Below are 16,092 nucleotides of genomic sequence, written 5' to 3'. Positions count from 1 at the left end.
TAGTAAACATATATGTGCCTAAATGATAAATAAGTTCAATGTTTCATAAACATCAAATATTTAAAAAAAATACAGTTCACCACTACATGTTAGTATTATATTCAAATAATTTTCAAAACATAATTACAAATAATTGACAATGATATGCTTAACAATGAAATCAAAATTTATAATAAAATTAAAATTTAATTAAATAATGAATACTTACATAATAATAATATACTATGTAAGTAGCGTATGGCACAAACGTATTCTTATCCGACGATAATAGAAATATTGAAATAGGTACAAACATAGGTTATAGATTAATTTAATTTAATTAACTTTACTTTTTTGCTGAATAAATGTTGTAAAATGTTTGTAAAAAATAACGTTACGCAAAAAAAAAACACAAAAAAAAACTATAATATCAAAGTAATTATATTTAAATGTCTAGTTCGCAATAATACATAACAAATACAGTGCCGCCTAATGGGCATCCAAAGGGGCACGTCACGACATAGGATCTGTCTTCTCGTCGGATGTCTGGCGCAGCGCCATTTAGCTGAGCATTACACGCTCTCACCAGAGCGCCCACCGTTAATCCTTTTTTCTGCTTTATACACTCCTGCATAATAAAAACAGTAGATTAATATCAAATATCAAATATCAAACATTTATTCAGCAAATAGGCCACAAGGGCACTTTTACATGTCCATTTTTACAAACAATAAAAATTAAAAAAAAAAACAATTACAAATATCGAATCGATGAAATAATAAATACTTTATTAGAGATGTATACTGTCTCTAAATGTCAAATTACACAAAAAAACTATGATAAATAAAATAAAACCATAAAATACTAAAAATCTTTAGAGATGTTTAAGTCTCTAAGTGTCGGAGATAAAATATAAAAAAAGATATTAAATTATCCTTAGAGATGTAGAGGGTCGCCAAGGCTTGAATTCTTATATAAATAATTAAAACACAAAAAAATAAAACAGACAAGAACCGAATGAATAAGATTATTACTACGGAAGCCTCTTAATATGTATATAAATATGGGCACAAAACCAACAATTGTAAAAAGCAGTGCTGTGCCAATTCTTGCGAGGACATTAGGTGACGATAAACTAACTTAAATATATTAAATTGAGACCAACTTTCGCGACAAACACACAAATTAATACCTTTCCTAGAATCTTGGCGTGCGCTTGGGGTTGCCAACACAAGGTACTGTAATACCTACAGTACTTTCTGTTGGCGTTGATCTCTCTCTTTCTCCGGAAGATCAGCGCTGACTTTTGGGTCAGCATTATGCTGAGGCGGGACAATTATTGTTTGTTTTATCGTCTTATACATTTGTGTTTAATAGTAAATTAATTTATCACGAATAATTGCAATGATTTATGAATAACGTTACATCGTGAGTTTCATTAATTTTAACTCCTACAGGCGGCAGTTTGACTGGCTGCATTTTTTTGTCGTATGTGCCTCTGTTACCTGAAAAAAAAACGTTAATTATTGAATATATATTCTGATACCTCTGACTAAAATGTGTCAGCAAAAAAGTCGTACTTTAAAAAAAAAATGTGTTCCAGTAATAACGTATTCTCGTATTAGCTCTTTATCGCGTTTATAGTAGCACAATTTGCAAATATACGAAATAAGTTTAGGTTAAGAAATTTATATTTACAAAAAAAAAAAACTGAAAACATTTCTTATTACCAAATAGCACGGTCTTGCAGCTCTTTTGAGCGTCAGAGGCGGCGAGTAGCGCGGCGAGCGTGAGCAGCGAGTAGACGAGCGTTGACATAGCGGCGGCGGTGGGGAAAGCAGCAGCGGCGGTGGCGGCGGCGGTGGCGGCGTATATGGCACAATGATACCGCCGATGCCGTTATAAATGGGGATATTTATATGAATTACGTGTACTGCGCAATTAGGAATTACTAACACATGCGAAGCAAATTCTTAATGCAATTTGGCACAATATTTGTTATAGTTAAGGTAAACGAACGATTTTTATTGTCCAAATAGACTTGTTCGGCTTCAACCAATTACATTTTTCCACAGGTAGCTTCATATGGTTGCACGTGACATAAAAACAGAGATGTGACTTATTTGAAATACCTGTATTTAAAATGCAAATACAAAATGCAAAATACCTATTTTGTATTTTGTATTTAAATACCTTTTAAAGAAAACTATTTTGTATTTTATTTCAAATAGTTTTTGGGACCTATTTTCTATTTTCAAAATACAAAATACTTTTTTATTAGGTAAAGTAAATAGGAGTTACAATCTCTTCTGACGTTACAATCCTTACTACATACTTAGTTACGTTTTCCTGTCGAAGCTGTTATTGTATCTATCGTTTAAATATCGACCTTATGTATATGTATTTAAGTATTTATATAGATTTAGATAAATCACCCACAACAAAAGCCTTAATGAGCTTATTACTGTGGGACTTAGTCAATTTGTGTAATAATGTCCTATAATATTTATTTATTATTTTAACACGGAACTGGTGAATCTGTTTAGTAACGCCGCAAATGACCACAAGCGTAGCGAGAGATTAAAAATGTGGAATCTTAAGCGTTGCAAGGGTTTCAAGGCTAGAGAGGTATTCAAACTTTTCTGCCCTGGAACACAAACGAGACGTTTTCACCAACCAACGAGAGGTATATTATATACTAGCTGTAAAACATTACAAATCTAAATTAATGCTTTTAATAATTGACCGTTAAAAACCATCACTTAAAAGTCCATTCAACAGGTAAACATGAGGAGACACAAAATTTGCACTCTAGAGGACTGATATACACACTATTTTTAAAGAATAAAGAAAGCCTTTCCAACTTGTAAATTCCGAGCAATACTAACTTTTTAATTCAGACTAGGTATTCACTATTTAAGAGTACCTTTTATCGCAAAGTATTTGTATTTTAAAAAAGCATTTTGAAAATACCTATTTTGTATTTAGTATTTTAAATACAAATTTGAAAACTATTTTGTATTTTGCATTTGAAATAGTATATCAAGGAAGTATTTGTATTTTGTATTTAAATACTTTTTATAAACTATTTTCACATCTCTGCATAAAAAGACCAAATACGGATTTCTTTGAACCAAAGTTTCTTTGTCGTAATAAATATGTGTTCCTAAGGTGTCTTTAAGAATTGGAGCTACCCAGATTTTTGATGCAGGTCAAAAGGCGTTTGAGGCTAATAATTGTCTAAATTTAGGTACTTAGCCAAGTTTGGTATCATTTTCAACTAAATCAAAAATGGTTATTGGTTCCCTATTTAAATTTTCATGCCCCATTTCACATCCTTAAGTGATGGTTTTTGGATGATGAGAAACTATCCTGTCTTTTTCTGGGACTGAAACTTTTTCTTTGCCAAAATTTGAACTAAATTCGTTAAGCATGAAGAGGAATTGTAAATATATATTTATATATGTTTTTACTAAGGAATGGTGTCAATATCACAAATGAATCGGCATCCCTTATTAAGTAGTACCAAAACGATACCAAACTTGTCCTAGTTACTTAAACGATTTAAATACCAAGGTAACGTTAGAGAACCTTTACACCAAAAGTCTTGGTAGCTCGACTTCTTAAATCCATCCCTAACCAATTCTACGATAGCCATTAGCTATTTCTGTCTACCTGTATTTGAAAGCCTACTTGTTGTATTTATGTCAAAACGAATGGATTGAAGCTTTGCAAACTTAATTTCAACTAAAATGAAGGTAAAGTAAGGAGAAGTAGATAAGCAATGAAATATTATACATTTAATTACAAGTTCGAACAATCATTCAATGGAATAATTAGGAACTAAGTATAATCTGTCATACAGAGGCATTACAAAGTCTGAAACATAAGCTACCCTTTGGATAAGTAAAAACGTGCTATAAAAAAGTAGGAAATTAAATAAAACAAAATCCTTTCTAGAATCGAGTTACAGACAAGTCTAGGTATAGTGGCAGTACTGGGTATAGGTTAAAGAACCGCCTCCAGGACATCCGTCGGTGCACGTCACGTTTAGCGGCGAGAAGTCGTCCAATTCAACAACGTTGGGCACACCATTCTGGCCGTTCTGGTTATAATTGCAGACCTTGACGAGCACGCCCGCTAACCTTTTACCTTGTTTTTGACAACCCTGTTTATGAAAAATTGCGTTACTTGAATCTTAGAGTTTATAGTCTAACGGCCTGATTAGAACTTTAAGTACGTCAAATATTAGGTATAGATACGATATGGATCTAATATATCAAAGTCAAAGGTGACGTTTTTGAAGAAGTTAAAATTCGAATCAGGCTGTAAGGATGACTCAAGCTAGAACGGTCCGAGTCATATCCGAAGAGTCCGACACTTCAGTTTTCTATTATAGAATAGTATAATAGAAGTTCTAGTATCCCCGATGATCACCGGTTGCTCGTCATAGAAAGCGAATTGTGGAAAGTCTTGGTCCGGATCCGGACCGTTCTAGCGTGAGTCACGATTTATCCTAAAATTTAAAATTTAACGGAAGTTCACATTTCATTTCATTTATTAATTGTAGTCATGTACAAACATTATTAAGGTGTTACAAATTGTAATACAATTCAGTAAGTCAGTCCATGACGCCCTGTGAGGACATACAACATTGGACATTATGGTTTAAATAAATTTTCTTTTTAAAGCAAGAAGTTGAATTATCTACTACAATTTTAAAGTAAGTACTTAAATATATCTGGGATCTTACATCTGGGATGTCGATTCGGCCCCCTCCGGTCCAAAATCTAATTGGCCTCCCGTATACGTCGACTATAGTTTTTCTGCCTGTGAAAATATATTGTAAGCATGATAAAAATAAAGATAACGATAAATCTAATATTTACATTCAAGTAACTATTTGTAACCGTCATTTTTTTCAGTAGGGTGGTCCATGATTAAAAAAAATTAACTATTATTTTTTTGTTGATTCAGTTTGTAGATTTTTATAAATGTCAGAGCTATGGGAGTTTGTGTTTTCTACAAATTACGCTGCCAACTATTAATTTCACACCAAATCTAAGTACATACCTGGCTTGTAAATGTTTAATTTTTTCGTCTAATGTACCAGTACCTCTTGTAGGAAAGGACATATTTCCTAAACATTAATATTGTTATTACACTTAGTGCAACTTCATCGGTTGTTAATAAGTTAGAATTAACGATATTGTCCCGTCGTGGAGTTAGAGATTTATAAACATCACATTTGATTACCAAATAGCTCAGTAGTGCATATTTCTTCATGGGAAGCGTTGGCAAGCAGCGCCATGAGCGCGACTAGCGCGAGTAGTGCGGCGAGCGCGAGCAGGGAGCGGAAGAGCGATGACATGGCAGCGGCGGCGGAGAGTGCGCGCTGGCACCGCCGACGCCGTTATATAGTAGAGTGGTGTCTAATTAACAATAAATTATATTTGCAGGTGAAACCGATGTTATTTCACACAATTTGTCACAATGTGGACTATAAAAGAATAATTTTTGTATTTTCAGTAGATGCAATTAAGACGTTCACCAGTTAGGTCCTCAAAGCTTGCGAGACATGGACCATGAAAAAAGGCTGAGGACTATCTTCATCAGGCCTTGTACATCTTTACAGATGATTTAAGCAGCATCTATGATCTAGCGACAGCGCCGCTCGTGGCTATAAAAACCGATTCTTGAACGGCATAATCGCTCACAATTATGGCAAATAAACTGAGGGTCCGCACCGACGATGACGAGATGGAATGATAATTTCGGTAAAAAAAAAGGATCTATTATTATATCAGTACTTCGACGGTATCAAATATAGATGTGAGATTTTATAGAAATATTTTTAATTTAAGGTACACACAATGAAGAAAAGTTATATCTAAATCAAAAATGATTAAAATATAGCCAATTTTACTTCATTAATAAAAAAAACATTTATTTCAAATGGTTTTGCCTACGCAAATATATAATATGTTTATAAATATAGCCAAAACATAAATTTTTTAAGAGTGTCATGTCTCAATAACTAACAAACAGTCTTTGCCAAGAAAAAATTAAAACAAAAACAGTTAATAAAAAAAAAATAACTTTGCATTTTCCAACAGAATCTTGTCAAAATAAAGCAAAGGGGAGGGAATTAAAACAGTAGAAATTCTGTATGGTTAAAAATATAAAAAAGAGACATTTTGTTACTGATGTTTAATCAAAGATTAACTGATCAATAACAATATTGCACAATTTTCGTAACACCACCGCCGGGGCAGCCGTCGGGGCACCTCACGTCGACGGGCGAGAACTGGGGAGGGTACACTTCACTGATGTCCGGCGCGACGCCGTACTGGCTATAATCGCACGCCGTAACCAGCTCGCCCGCTAACATTCTTCGTTGCTGTTTTTGACATTCCTGGATCGAAAAAATAGTAAAATATTGAAGCTTTGGGAATATATAAAACGCCTCTGACCAAGAATCACAGTAAATCCATAAAATCAATAATTGAAGAGATTTTTATAATTCCTCATTAAGGTTTTATTAAGTCATTTGTACAAAGATAGTACTTTCAAAGAGTTTTGTTAATATTCTGTATTTAATTAAACTTCATTATGATTACGATAAAAGTTTTATTGTAATCATAACTAATTTTTAATTTTATCGTGATGCAGTGGCAGCATGGTTCCATTTTTATCGCTTGTCACTATGATCGTCACTTTTGCACTTACATACTTGTTAACTAGAACGTGACAGGCATGGTGACAAATGATAAAGACCTGATCATCTAGCCATACTGGTCAAGTATTCTACCCTTATCAATTCCTCATATATGTATTTAATTGTAAACCATGAAAACATTTGATCCACTACAAAATTTCTACATTCTTAAAAAAAAGGATGTGAGAACTTTAAGTTTAAAAAGTTAAGTATCTTCTCGTGCATTGTAAGTAAATATTCTTTTTTGCACCAACAATTCTACATTTTACATACATGTAAAACTACAAATAAGTTTTAAAGGAAGATAGAACCAGGTAACAACAGGCGGTCTTATCGCTAAAAAGCTATCTCTTCCAGACAACCTTTAGGTAGTAGGAAATGTAGAACTCATACAAAAGTCAACAGGTAGGCAATGTTTTGATTCTTAATACTTATAAATAAATAAATAAATATTGTAGGACATTATTACACAAATTGACTAAGTCCCACAGTAAGCTCAATAAGGCTTGTGGTAAGGGTACTTAGACAACGACATATATAATATATAAATATTTATAAATACTTAAATACATAGAAAACACCCATGACTCAGGAACAAATATCCATGCTCATCACACGAATAAATGCGCTTACCAGGATTTGAACCCGGGACCATCGTCTTCATAGGGTCACTACCCACTAGGCCAGATCGGTTGTCAACTTATAAAATTGCCTAATCGATTTGAGGCACCGTAAGGGCTTTATCATAATCCTACACTAATTACAAGTTTTTATTTGACCCTATGGTTGACGGGGAGAGAATGCCTTGAGGCATTAATTCCACCATTTGTACAATTAAATATCGTACAATAAAGTTAAATGAATGACCTTTTGATATAAAATGGGATATGTTCAGCAACGAGGCATATAAAGGCTGACGTAATTGTTATACAAACTGTAGATACCCAGGGTAATTCTCCACCGAACCACTTAATTTACGGATTTTCTGCAATTTAATAGCAAGCTAGTGAACGGAAAAATAAAAATACGCCTCACATTGTCCATATAGAGTCGTGCGCCGCCAGCCTGATATTCTGCTGGCGTGAAGTTTATTGGAATATTAGTTGCGACGCCTGTAAATAAAACGATGTAATTAATAAATATGTATAAATTAAATTACTAACACTTGAAAATAAAGATATTAAAATAATAAGCTTTTTAACTAAATAACGAGCCATTCCAAGTGTCCAATCACACTTTTAGCGCTACGTCGTAGCCGGTAACATGGGTTTCACGCAGGTTTCACGGTATATAAAAATAGAGAACAAATTTGAAATATTTGATAAAACTTTTAAATTTGATTGGTACATATCATTAGACAGTCTTTCTTTGTAAATTTATAAATAATTTGTTGCAAATTTACTAACAAAAGTGTATCTATCTATATATAAAACGATGTAAGTACAGTCAGCAAAACGATAACCTTAGCCATCTCTGCATACATATTTGTACGCAAAGGTGCTAAGCTAATACTTTTGCTGACTGTACATACATTTACTAGCAAGGTTTATAATGTTCATACGTAATAACTGGATATTAAAGTTAAATAAAATGTTACAAAAAGTTAAAATAATCATAATTGAATAATTCTACAATTGGCACAAATATTTACCAAATAGCACAGTTTTACAGTTGGTCTGTGCGTCGGCAGCAGCAAGCAGCACAGCAAGCGCAAGCAAGGAGCGAGCGATCGGCGACAGCAACATTTCGGCGGCGGCGGCGTCGAATTTGGCCTGCTCGTGCCGCCGACGCAGCAGTTATATAGTTCGTATACTTCGCAATTAGTCATAATTAATGCATCTAAAACCTATGTTACTTCATTAAATTGTGCAATACCTACGTCCGATTCGTTATAGATAATAACTAATTAGGGAAACGAATAGGTAGTTTTATCGTGTTTGTGTATGAAGAAAAAAAAATATTTTTGCCGATTTTTCTTACATAAAAATACACTTTCCAGAGGTTATAGTTTATCCTTCTCAAATAGGAATTTGATACGGTTATATAAACATACCATTTATGGCATTTTGAAATTTAAAATCAAGTTTTCGTCCATACTCCAATTTTTGGCCTCTTTTATAGTCTTCTTGTGAATTAAAATCTCCAAATACGATATTTTAACTGTGAATAAAATGTCAGTTAAAACATTAATTACACTAGGAATACATTTCGTCAATTAATCAATTGTTTATTTTCTTTTCTTGTATATTTTCCAGAATCCAATAATTTCTCATTACTAAAATCTCCACTTATTTATCTAGAGTCTGACCAAGGTAACTTGACAGCGATTTTTGCAGCCCAGATAGTGCAGGTGTTATTTTAAATGTCAAAGCTCTATGAAATTATAACGTTTACTTAACTAAGTGAAAATAAGTGACCAGTTGTATACATTGTAAGAACGTTTCTATTTTATTCTTATATACCTTTTTTTTTTACATTTAGGTTATTGTATTTTAATGTGATATTGTAAATTTGTGATTTGTGATATGGGTACATTGCCTGAAATAAATATTATATTATATTATTATATTATTATTATTAACACTTGCACAGGCTGGGAAACCAAAATCGCTGCCAACTTAGCTTGGTCTGACTCTAACGCAAGCAAAGCCGAGTCGTTAATATTGTTTTAAAAAGATTTAAATTTCATTGCATAATTAGCATACAGGAACTAATGATACAGCTAATAGCATTAAACATTATTCGTTACAGATGTGACGTTTGCTTACTGCGTGGTGCATGGCTATATGAAATACCACACTTATCCTAGCAGCTTTGTTAACACCTAACACAACAGAAATAAGTTTTTTTTTTGTATTTTTATTTTAATATGCTTATAATGTTAGAGATGTTTATCGTTATTTAAAAAAATTCTAATTTTATCGGCTGTCGCGTATTTTGCACTTGTATCAAAATTTACTCAAAGATTACGAAATAAAAGAATTCAGTGCATTCAGTCTGCATGCAGGCGTGCAAATATTGTAAGAAACATGCAATATTTACTGAAACATAATACTTATAATATAAATAGGTGATACAACATTTTCAAAGTCAAGTCAAAGTATAAAAATCGAAGAACTATATAATCTAAAAATGGATTAGACAATGTCAAGGATATATATGATACAAATTTAGAATTTAACAATAATTAATTAATAATATAAATAACATATTAAAATGGAACATAAACACAAAATATCAGTTCCGATCCAGAATTTTTTTTATGCTATAGAAACAATGAAGAAGCCAGTTAGTCAATTTAGTCAAACTGTTTCCCTTACGTAATTTGATGTTATCAGGTCATCCATTATATATCAGTATATACATGTTAAATACTAACGTTTTTTTAAAGTTAGACCTTTACCCGAAAAAAATAACTGAAGGGCGACTTCGATGGTTTGGCCACGTCATGCGCCGAGCGCCCGAACATATGACACGCAAGGTGCTGGATACGTTCCCCACACAGTCGCGACGAGGAAGACCCCGACTGACATGGCTGGCAACAGTGAAGAGGGATATGGAAGAAGCCCAAATCCCACCTGACATGACCCAGGACCGCGAAGCCTGGCGAAATGTGACTAGGAGAGCCGACCCCAAATAATGGGAAAAGGACAAGTAAAAAAAAAAAAAAATATTCGATCGGGTCTGTGTGTGATTTACCTCGTTATTTAAATAGATGTTGATTATTATTAACAAAAATACAAATATATTTTATGTATAAGCAGGGCAATTTTAATAAATAAATAACAAATGTATTCTACGGCATCCTAGACTAGGCTGTAGTTAGCCAGTTTATGAATGAATATGGATATCGTCGTCGCCTAGTATAGTACAAGCGCATGCGCAAGCGCAATGCGCTTACTGCTACGTTTACCACGTAAAACAATATAGTGTCATTAAATTATCAATAGTATTATATGACATGGATAGGGAGAAAGCAGACCACCGGACAAAGCAGATATAACTAAATAGTTTCGGTTCCACCGTTATCAGATGTATTACTCGTAGGTAGCTATGAAACTCTCAACTCCGATGCTATAAGCATGTAGGTATAATTTTATTAAATATATACTAAATAAATTAAACCTAATAAAATCAAGAATCAAAGAAACGTGCTTAAACATTTTACCTATGAATAGTCCTCTAGGTGTGTCCTCGCAAAAGGGTGCCCATGAAGCTTAGTTAGCTTTCTCTTGCTGGAAGGCAATGCCGGTTCTTTGGCCTGGCCCTAGGTTTGTTCTAAAATCACATTATTTAACACCCTGCATTCGTCTGTTATAAATCTTGAGGTTAACATTGCGACGTCAGAGCCATTTGAGTAACCTTATGGATAAAATAAATAAACTGACTTGTTTACCGTGCCCTGCATAGCCATATATTTCACAACTTTCCACAAACGATTATTAATGAGCTGGAAATTTGAGACGGCTGTACAAACCATAATAATATGGCGATGATTAAATTCAGATAATGATTTACGACCTGAATTCAATGAAATTTTAATATTAGGGCGAAATATGTACTGCTAAGTTTATAAAAAAATATGTATAATAATATGTTTTTAAACGATAGAAGCGCTGGTGGCCTAGCAGTAAGAGCGTGCTGCTTGCAATCCGGAGGTCGCGGCTTCAAACTTCAAACCCCGGCTCGAAACAATGAGTTTTTCGGAACTTATGTACGAAATATCATTTGATATTTACCAGTCGCTTTTCGGTGAAGGAAGACATCGTGAGGAAACCGGACTAATCCCAATTCGGCCTGCCTGGCTCCGGCAAGCGTCGCACCTGAGGTAAGGGGAGCATCTGCTCCGAGTAAGAAACATAACGTGTCTGCCACTTTAATTTACGTACCTAAAAAAAACCTACTTATTTAGTGTATTAGTGTAAGTAAGAGCGATTACAGCAGCAGTTAAGAGGGAAGTTACCAAGTTATCTTCCAGACAAAAAGAGAAAACGTTATTCCACTTCTAAATATTTTCCATACTCAATGATTTTTTGTATGTTATTTACACAGTGAAAAACTAGGATTATAGGTTTTTCCTTTTTTTTCAAAATTTACAATACAAAAAAAAAATTAAAAGCGCATGTTTAATGCAAATAAATGAAATGAAATGAAAATCGAAACCCAGAATATATTATGCTGAAGCGATCGACATCAAAATCAAAGTGGTTTGTTAAGATTTAATTAGTAGAAAACGTTTTCTTACGAAATGGAATTTCATAGAAAAAATACTGTTAATCGCTAGGATCGCAAAACTATTCTTCCCTCTTAAGCCTTAGGGGGCTCTGTTCGCTGTTTCTATTATTAGAATGTATATGCTTTGTGTTAATAAATAATTTAAATAAAAATCTTGTTTGGAGGTACAACCGAAATAACACAAAACTTGTTAGTTTTTAGTAAACTGTACTTTTTAGGGTTCCGTACCTCGAAAGGAAAAAACGGAACCCTTATAGGATCACTTTGTTGTACGTCCGTCCGTCTGTCTGTCTGTCAAGACCCTTTTTCTCAGGAACGCGTGGAGGTATCAAGCTGGAATTTACATCAAATACTCAGGTAATCAAAAGATACAGCCGTTTATGCCGCAAATTTCCGTAAATTTTCGACACTCGAGAGGGAATCAAAACCTACAGGGTACTTCCCGTGAACTCTTGAGATTTGGTACGAGGCAACGTCTGACGATGCTGGCGGCTGTCCTATTGTTGATCTTAAGGTTTTGCAGTATTGTGATGATACGAAAGACATTTATTAAATAAGTCTGGTTATTTTGTTGTGTTTTTATTCCAACTTTAATTCCTTATCCTTAAGTTTAATTATCCCCCGTTACTAATTAAGAGAATTAATTGAAATCTCAAGCTTTCACGTGTCACTTGCAGTGTCAATGCCAACCCTTAAATTCAATTATAAATTATTCAATGAAATTGTTTTACTGCAAGGACGTCGATGATAACTTATTTTGTGGGTTCACTATGTCACGGAACTAGGTAAAATATTTAAAATTAAACCGAAAAATAAATACCTACTAAACAAAAGTAAAAGGCGATGGTAAATACCAAGGCCATGCCCAGGTCGTAGTAAGCACGGATACCAAAAGGCTAATTTCCCTTTAATCCCGAAAATTATCCAAATATGAAGAACCAAAGTTTCCCCTGAAGTTCAGTGAACCACTTCTAAATATCTATAGCAGCGAAGTCATGAGTATAAGTTAGTATTGTTGTGTAAATCAGTGACATTTAAAAGGCTGCAAGGAAAATCATTTCAATCATTAATGAAAATAAATGCAAACTGATTATTAACGGCTACGAATCGATTTTAATGCCCATCACTCAAAAAGTTGTTTGAGTTAAATTCCTCCTTTATTATTTCTTAAGAAATGTATCGTTTTATTCTAAGAAAGCCACATGCACAACAACACGCTAACTTTGTTGAAATTACAAAGAAACATGTGTAAATACTTTGGCAAGCCTAATTTGTCACTAAAAAAAGGCGCGAAATTCATGTATGAAATGTTGATCCTTCCCCCGTACACATTTTTAGTCTGGCGGCTTTTTCTACTAACTTGGCAGATTATAACAGCATAGCTATATTGACAAACGAATGTAGTAATCAGCCTAGTCTAAACAGGTCCTAAGAAAGTTTATTAATTAAATAATAGTATCAAGCAATTGGATATGGATGGATACGGTTCTCAATTATACTAACGCAGTGCACGTTTATAATTTATATGTAGGTAAGTCGTTAGCGCCATCGCGTCATTCCCGCCGCCGCCGCCGCCGCCATGCCGCCGCTCGCCCGCTCGCTGCTCGCGCTCGCCGCGCTGCTCGCCGCCGCCGACGCTAGGGCGAACCCTTTCTGTGACTTTGCTATGATAGGTATAATATTTATTATGATATATTTTTTTCATGTTTCTTATTTGTCATATTTTATTTGTTTATGTTATGAAAACCTTTCCATTTTATATAAAATTCTATACCGAATTAAACGTTTCAATTTTCTTTTATCCATTTGTATGGTACAAGAGAGGAAGGTAAAAATTCCGATGTTTATATTAGATGTAACCCTGCCGTCAATGTTATCTAATTAAATTAGAAATTTCTTTGTGATGTAACTAAATAAAACTAAAATTTATAATCTTCATAAGTTAATCTATCAAGCCCATTTTTATATTAATTGTTGGTTCATGATATTTAAATACCTAAAGCAGGCTTTATATTACCAGCTGCTGTTTTAGTAATAGTTGCGATTTTATTACAGGTGATGTGACTGACCGTCCTATTACATTTCACCTGACTGTGGCTGGCGGTGTAACCACTACGATTCCTGATGTAAGGTGTTATATTTGAATATGTACATTTTGTTATTTATTGTTAGTGTATTTTTCACAATGAAATAAAAACACAATTTAAAAAATTAAGCCTGAATAAATGTAATATACACAATCTTAATATGATTGGAATGACCAATATGTTCTTATACAATTTTAGATAATTAATTCTACTATACACTACTGAATATTTTTGCATCCATGGTCACAGTTGATTTTCATGGTGGACTGACCTCCGTGAGTATCACCTGACTGAAATCAAACATCGCTGATGAGTATGTAAATAAATACAATCATAGTGATTGCTTGACGTAAATTCGGCGGAAAAGCTATCTATTTGAGTATGGTTTACATTTCATTTTTGTATTTAAGCTCCTTTTTACATACATTTTCAGAAATGCGCCATGCCAGGAAGTGAGTTAGCGGGCGAGTCCATCAACGTATGCAACACGCCCTCGTCTAAACCCCGAATTCAACTTGCATTGGGCAGCGATTTAAATTTTTCTCCCATTTACATTGACTGCCCAGGCAACATTCCGGGATGTTCGAGCCTCGATGTGCGGGTGACGCAGTTCTGCAAGCCAGCCGGCCTGCCACCGGTCGGATTATATTAGTATCTTATGTCACCAATATTAAATAAAGATATTGGGTTACTAAAACAGACTTTCGATTTCGTATGACTTGTCGTAAATACACAAATAAATTGACCTTACCGAGATTTGAACCCCGGAACCTCCAACTTTGTAGGCAGGCTCAATTACTAGACTTGAAATTAAAATTATATATTGTATTTATATTTAGCTGGACTATAAATCTATCTTTAATCAATTTTATCATACAGCATTCGGTTTCTTAATTAAAATAGTTACCGCGGCAAAAATGCTGAAACAATATTAGAAAGATGACAATTCAATAAACAATTAGTTGCCGAGTCCTCGGAGACTGTTCTACATGATATTGAGCTGGTACTGGTACCCTTTTTAGTCACAATAATGCCTTTTTTTATTTATTCATGTTACAGACACATCTTAATAATAAGAGTATTAACGTCAATGAAGGCGGTCTTGGACTATTTACTTTATGCGTAAACGCTGCATAATAAGTTTTTGGCAAAAATTTCATTTTTGGTACAAGCTTTAATCACTGACTGTACTTTTTTTCCACAGGCAACTAATAATCATCGAGGCTATTCTAAAACCCCCAAACACAGTTAGGTTGCATTTTTTTTATCACAGATTTCCTATGTCTACCTCCTGTCTCCATCATCAGATCAGCTTAATGGTGCCATAATATTGCATTGTCACCCGACTTACATATTTATGCAAATTTTCAGCTTCATCGTAAATCGGAAAGTGGGTCAAATTTAACTTGCAAAAATTGTCCCATACTTACTAACAGGGCAAGTTAAATAAAAGCTTGTAAAAAAGGAAATGTTTGATGTTTTCGGAAACACCAGTAGGTACGCCTAGGTAAGTGAGGGTCTGGCAAGTTTTATCAATTCTGCAATCTTAAACTAGAGGATGCAAGTTTGTCTCTAGAGATCTGAAAATTGATATAGGACCACCTTGTTATAGATAGATAATAAAATACATATATCAGTTTTTTAGAGTTCCGTAATCAAAATGGCAAAAACGGAATCCTTATAGTTCTGTCATGTCCGTCCGTCCGTCCGTCTGACCGTATGTCAGCGGGGGAAGCACTCCATACATGTAACTATATAAAAAAAGTTTTTTTCAATAAAATGATCATGTGGCATATCATTCCATAAGTCTTTAAACTGTTATAAGTTTGCGGAGAGCGTGTTTCGATTTGGTGTATACTTTTGGAAATAATCGCTCCGTAAATCTAAAATATTGTGTAATCTTGTTAATCCTGTTATTTGTATCAATGTGTATTCAAAACGTGCATTTCATTAATTTCAGTGATGGTACACTTTTGTTTGTGTTTGTCATTCATTCACCGTTACTTCTGTTTTACTCATTTTCTCAAAGGTTAACTGGAAGAGATCCCATACAGGGATAAGTTCGCCTTTGTT

General features: G+C 33.9%; 4 protein-coding genes across 4 annotated transcripts; 1 reads left to right on the top strand and 3 right to left on the bottom strand.

The window, feature by feature from the left end:
- Window positions 1–397: 397 nt before the first annotated feature.
- On the bottom strand, window positions 398–1,888 carry LOC133533808 (uncharacterized). The gene is made up of 3 exons (XM_061872857.1): window positions 1,710–1,888; window positions 1,405–1,484; window positions 398–607 (listed from the first exon to the last, which is right to left on the bottom strand). The coding sequence occupies exons 1-3, from the start codon at window positions 1,795–1,797 to the stop codon at window positions 425–427; spliced, it is 351 nt and encodes a 116-aa protein (XP_061728841.1). The 5' UTR covers window positions 1,798–1,888; the 3' UTR covers window positions 398–424.
- Window positions 1,889–3,764: 1,876 nt separating this feature from the next.
- LOC133533793 (uncharacterized) lies at window positions 3,765–5,393 on the bottom strand. Its single transcript, XM_061872844.1, has 3 exons — window positions 5,236–5,393; window positions 4,733–4,809; window positions 3,765–4,147 (listed from the first exon to the last, which is right to left on the bottom strand). The coding sequence occupies exons 1-3, from the start codon at window positions 5,348–5,350 to the stop codon at window positions 3,959–3,961; spliced, it is 381 nt and encodes a 126-aa protein (XP_061728828.1). The 5' UTR covers window positions 5,351–5,393; the 3' UTR covers window positions 3,765–3,958.
- A 491-nt stretch (window positions 5,394–5,884) lies between these two features.
- LOC133533794 (uncharacterized) lies at window positions 5,885–8,485 on the bottom strand. The gene is made up of 3 exons (XM_061872845.1): window positions 8,349–8,485; window positions 7,733–7,809; window positions 5,885–6,394 (listed from the first exon to the last, which is right to left on the bottom strand). Exons 1-3 carry the CDS (start codon window positions 8,440–8,442, stop codon window positions 6,209–6,211), a joined length of 357 nt encoding a protein of 118 aa, XP_061728829.1. The 5' UTR covers window positions 8,443–8,485; the 3' UTR covers window positions 5,885–6,208.
- Window positions 8,486–13,463: 4,978 nt separating this feature from the next.
- On the top strand, window positions 13,464–14,716 carry LOC133533792 (uncharacterized). Its single transcript, XM_061872843.1, has 3 exons — window positions 13,464–13,605; window positions 13,988–14,058; window positions 14,453–14,716. Exons 1-3 carry the CDS (start codon window positions 13,512–13,514, stop codon window positions 14,669–14,671), a joined length of 384 nt encoding a protein of 127 aa, XP_061728827.1. The 5' UTR covers window positions 13,464–13,511; the 3' UTR covers window positions 14,672–14,716.
- The last annotated feature ends 1,376 nt before the right edge of the window (window positions 14,717–16,092 follow it).

The sequence above is a fragment of the Cydia pomonella genome, unplaced genomic scaffold (genome assembly GCF_033807575.1).
Source record: "Cydia pomonella isolate Wapato2018A unplaced genomic scaffold, ilCydPomo1 PGA_scaffold_205, whole genome shotgun sequence".
NCBI lineage: Eukaryota > Metazoa > Arthropoda > Insecta > Lepidoptera > Tortricidae > Cydia > Cydia pomonella.
Note: the sequence above shows the minus strand (reverse complement) of the source record. Positions and strands in the feature narration are given on the sequence as shown.

Coding starts and splice junctions, on each gene's coding strand:
- LOC133533793 (XM_061872844.1), bottom strand. CDS start 5,350: ATGTCATCGCTCTTCCGCTCCCTGCTCGCGCTCGCCGCACTACTCGCG. Junction 4,810..5,235: donor ATGCACTACTGAGCTATTTG/GTAATCAAATGT, acceptor ATATTTTCACAG/GCAGAAAAACTATAGTCGAC. Junction 4,148..4,732: donor GCCGAATCGACATCCCAGAT/GTAAGATCCCAG, acceptor TTTCATAAACAG/GGTTGTCAAAAACAAGGTAA.
- LOC133533794 (XM_061872845.1), bottom strand. CDS start 8,442: ATGTTGCTGTCGCCGATCGCTCGCTCCTTGCTTGCGCTTGCTGTGCTG. Junction 7,810..8,348: donor CTGTAAAACTGTGCTATTTG/GTAAATATTTGT, acceptor TTTTATTTACAG/GCGTCGCAACTAATATTCCA. Junction 6,395..7,732: donor CACGACTCTATATGGACAAT/GTGAGGCGTATT, acceptor TTTTCGATCCAG/GAATGTCAAAAACAGCAACG.
- LOC133533808 (XM_061872857.1), bottom strand. CDS start 1,797: ATGTCAACGCTCGTCTACTCGCTGCTCACGCTCGCCGCGCTACTCGCC. Junction 1,485..1,709: donor CTGCAAGACCGTGCTATTTG/GTAATAAGAAAT, acceptor TTTTTTTTTCAG/GTAACAGAGGCACATACGAC. Junction 608..1,404: donor AAATTAATGAAACTCACGAT/GTAACGTTATTC, acceptor TTTATTATGCAG/GAGTGTATAAAGCAGAAAAA.
- LOC133533792 (XM_061872843.1), top strand. CDS start 13,512: ATGCCGCCGCTCGCCCGCTCGCTGCTCGCGCTCGCCGCGCTGCTCGCC. Junction 13,606..13,987: donor CTGTGACTTTGCTATGATAG/GTATAATATTTA, acceptor ATTTTATTACAG/GTGATGTGACTGACCGTCCT. Junction 14,059..14,452: donor TAACCACTACGATTCCTGAT/GTAAGGTGTTAT, acceptor ATACATTTTCAG/AAATGCGCCATGCCAGGAAG.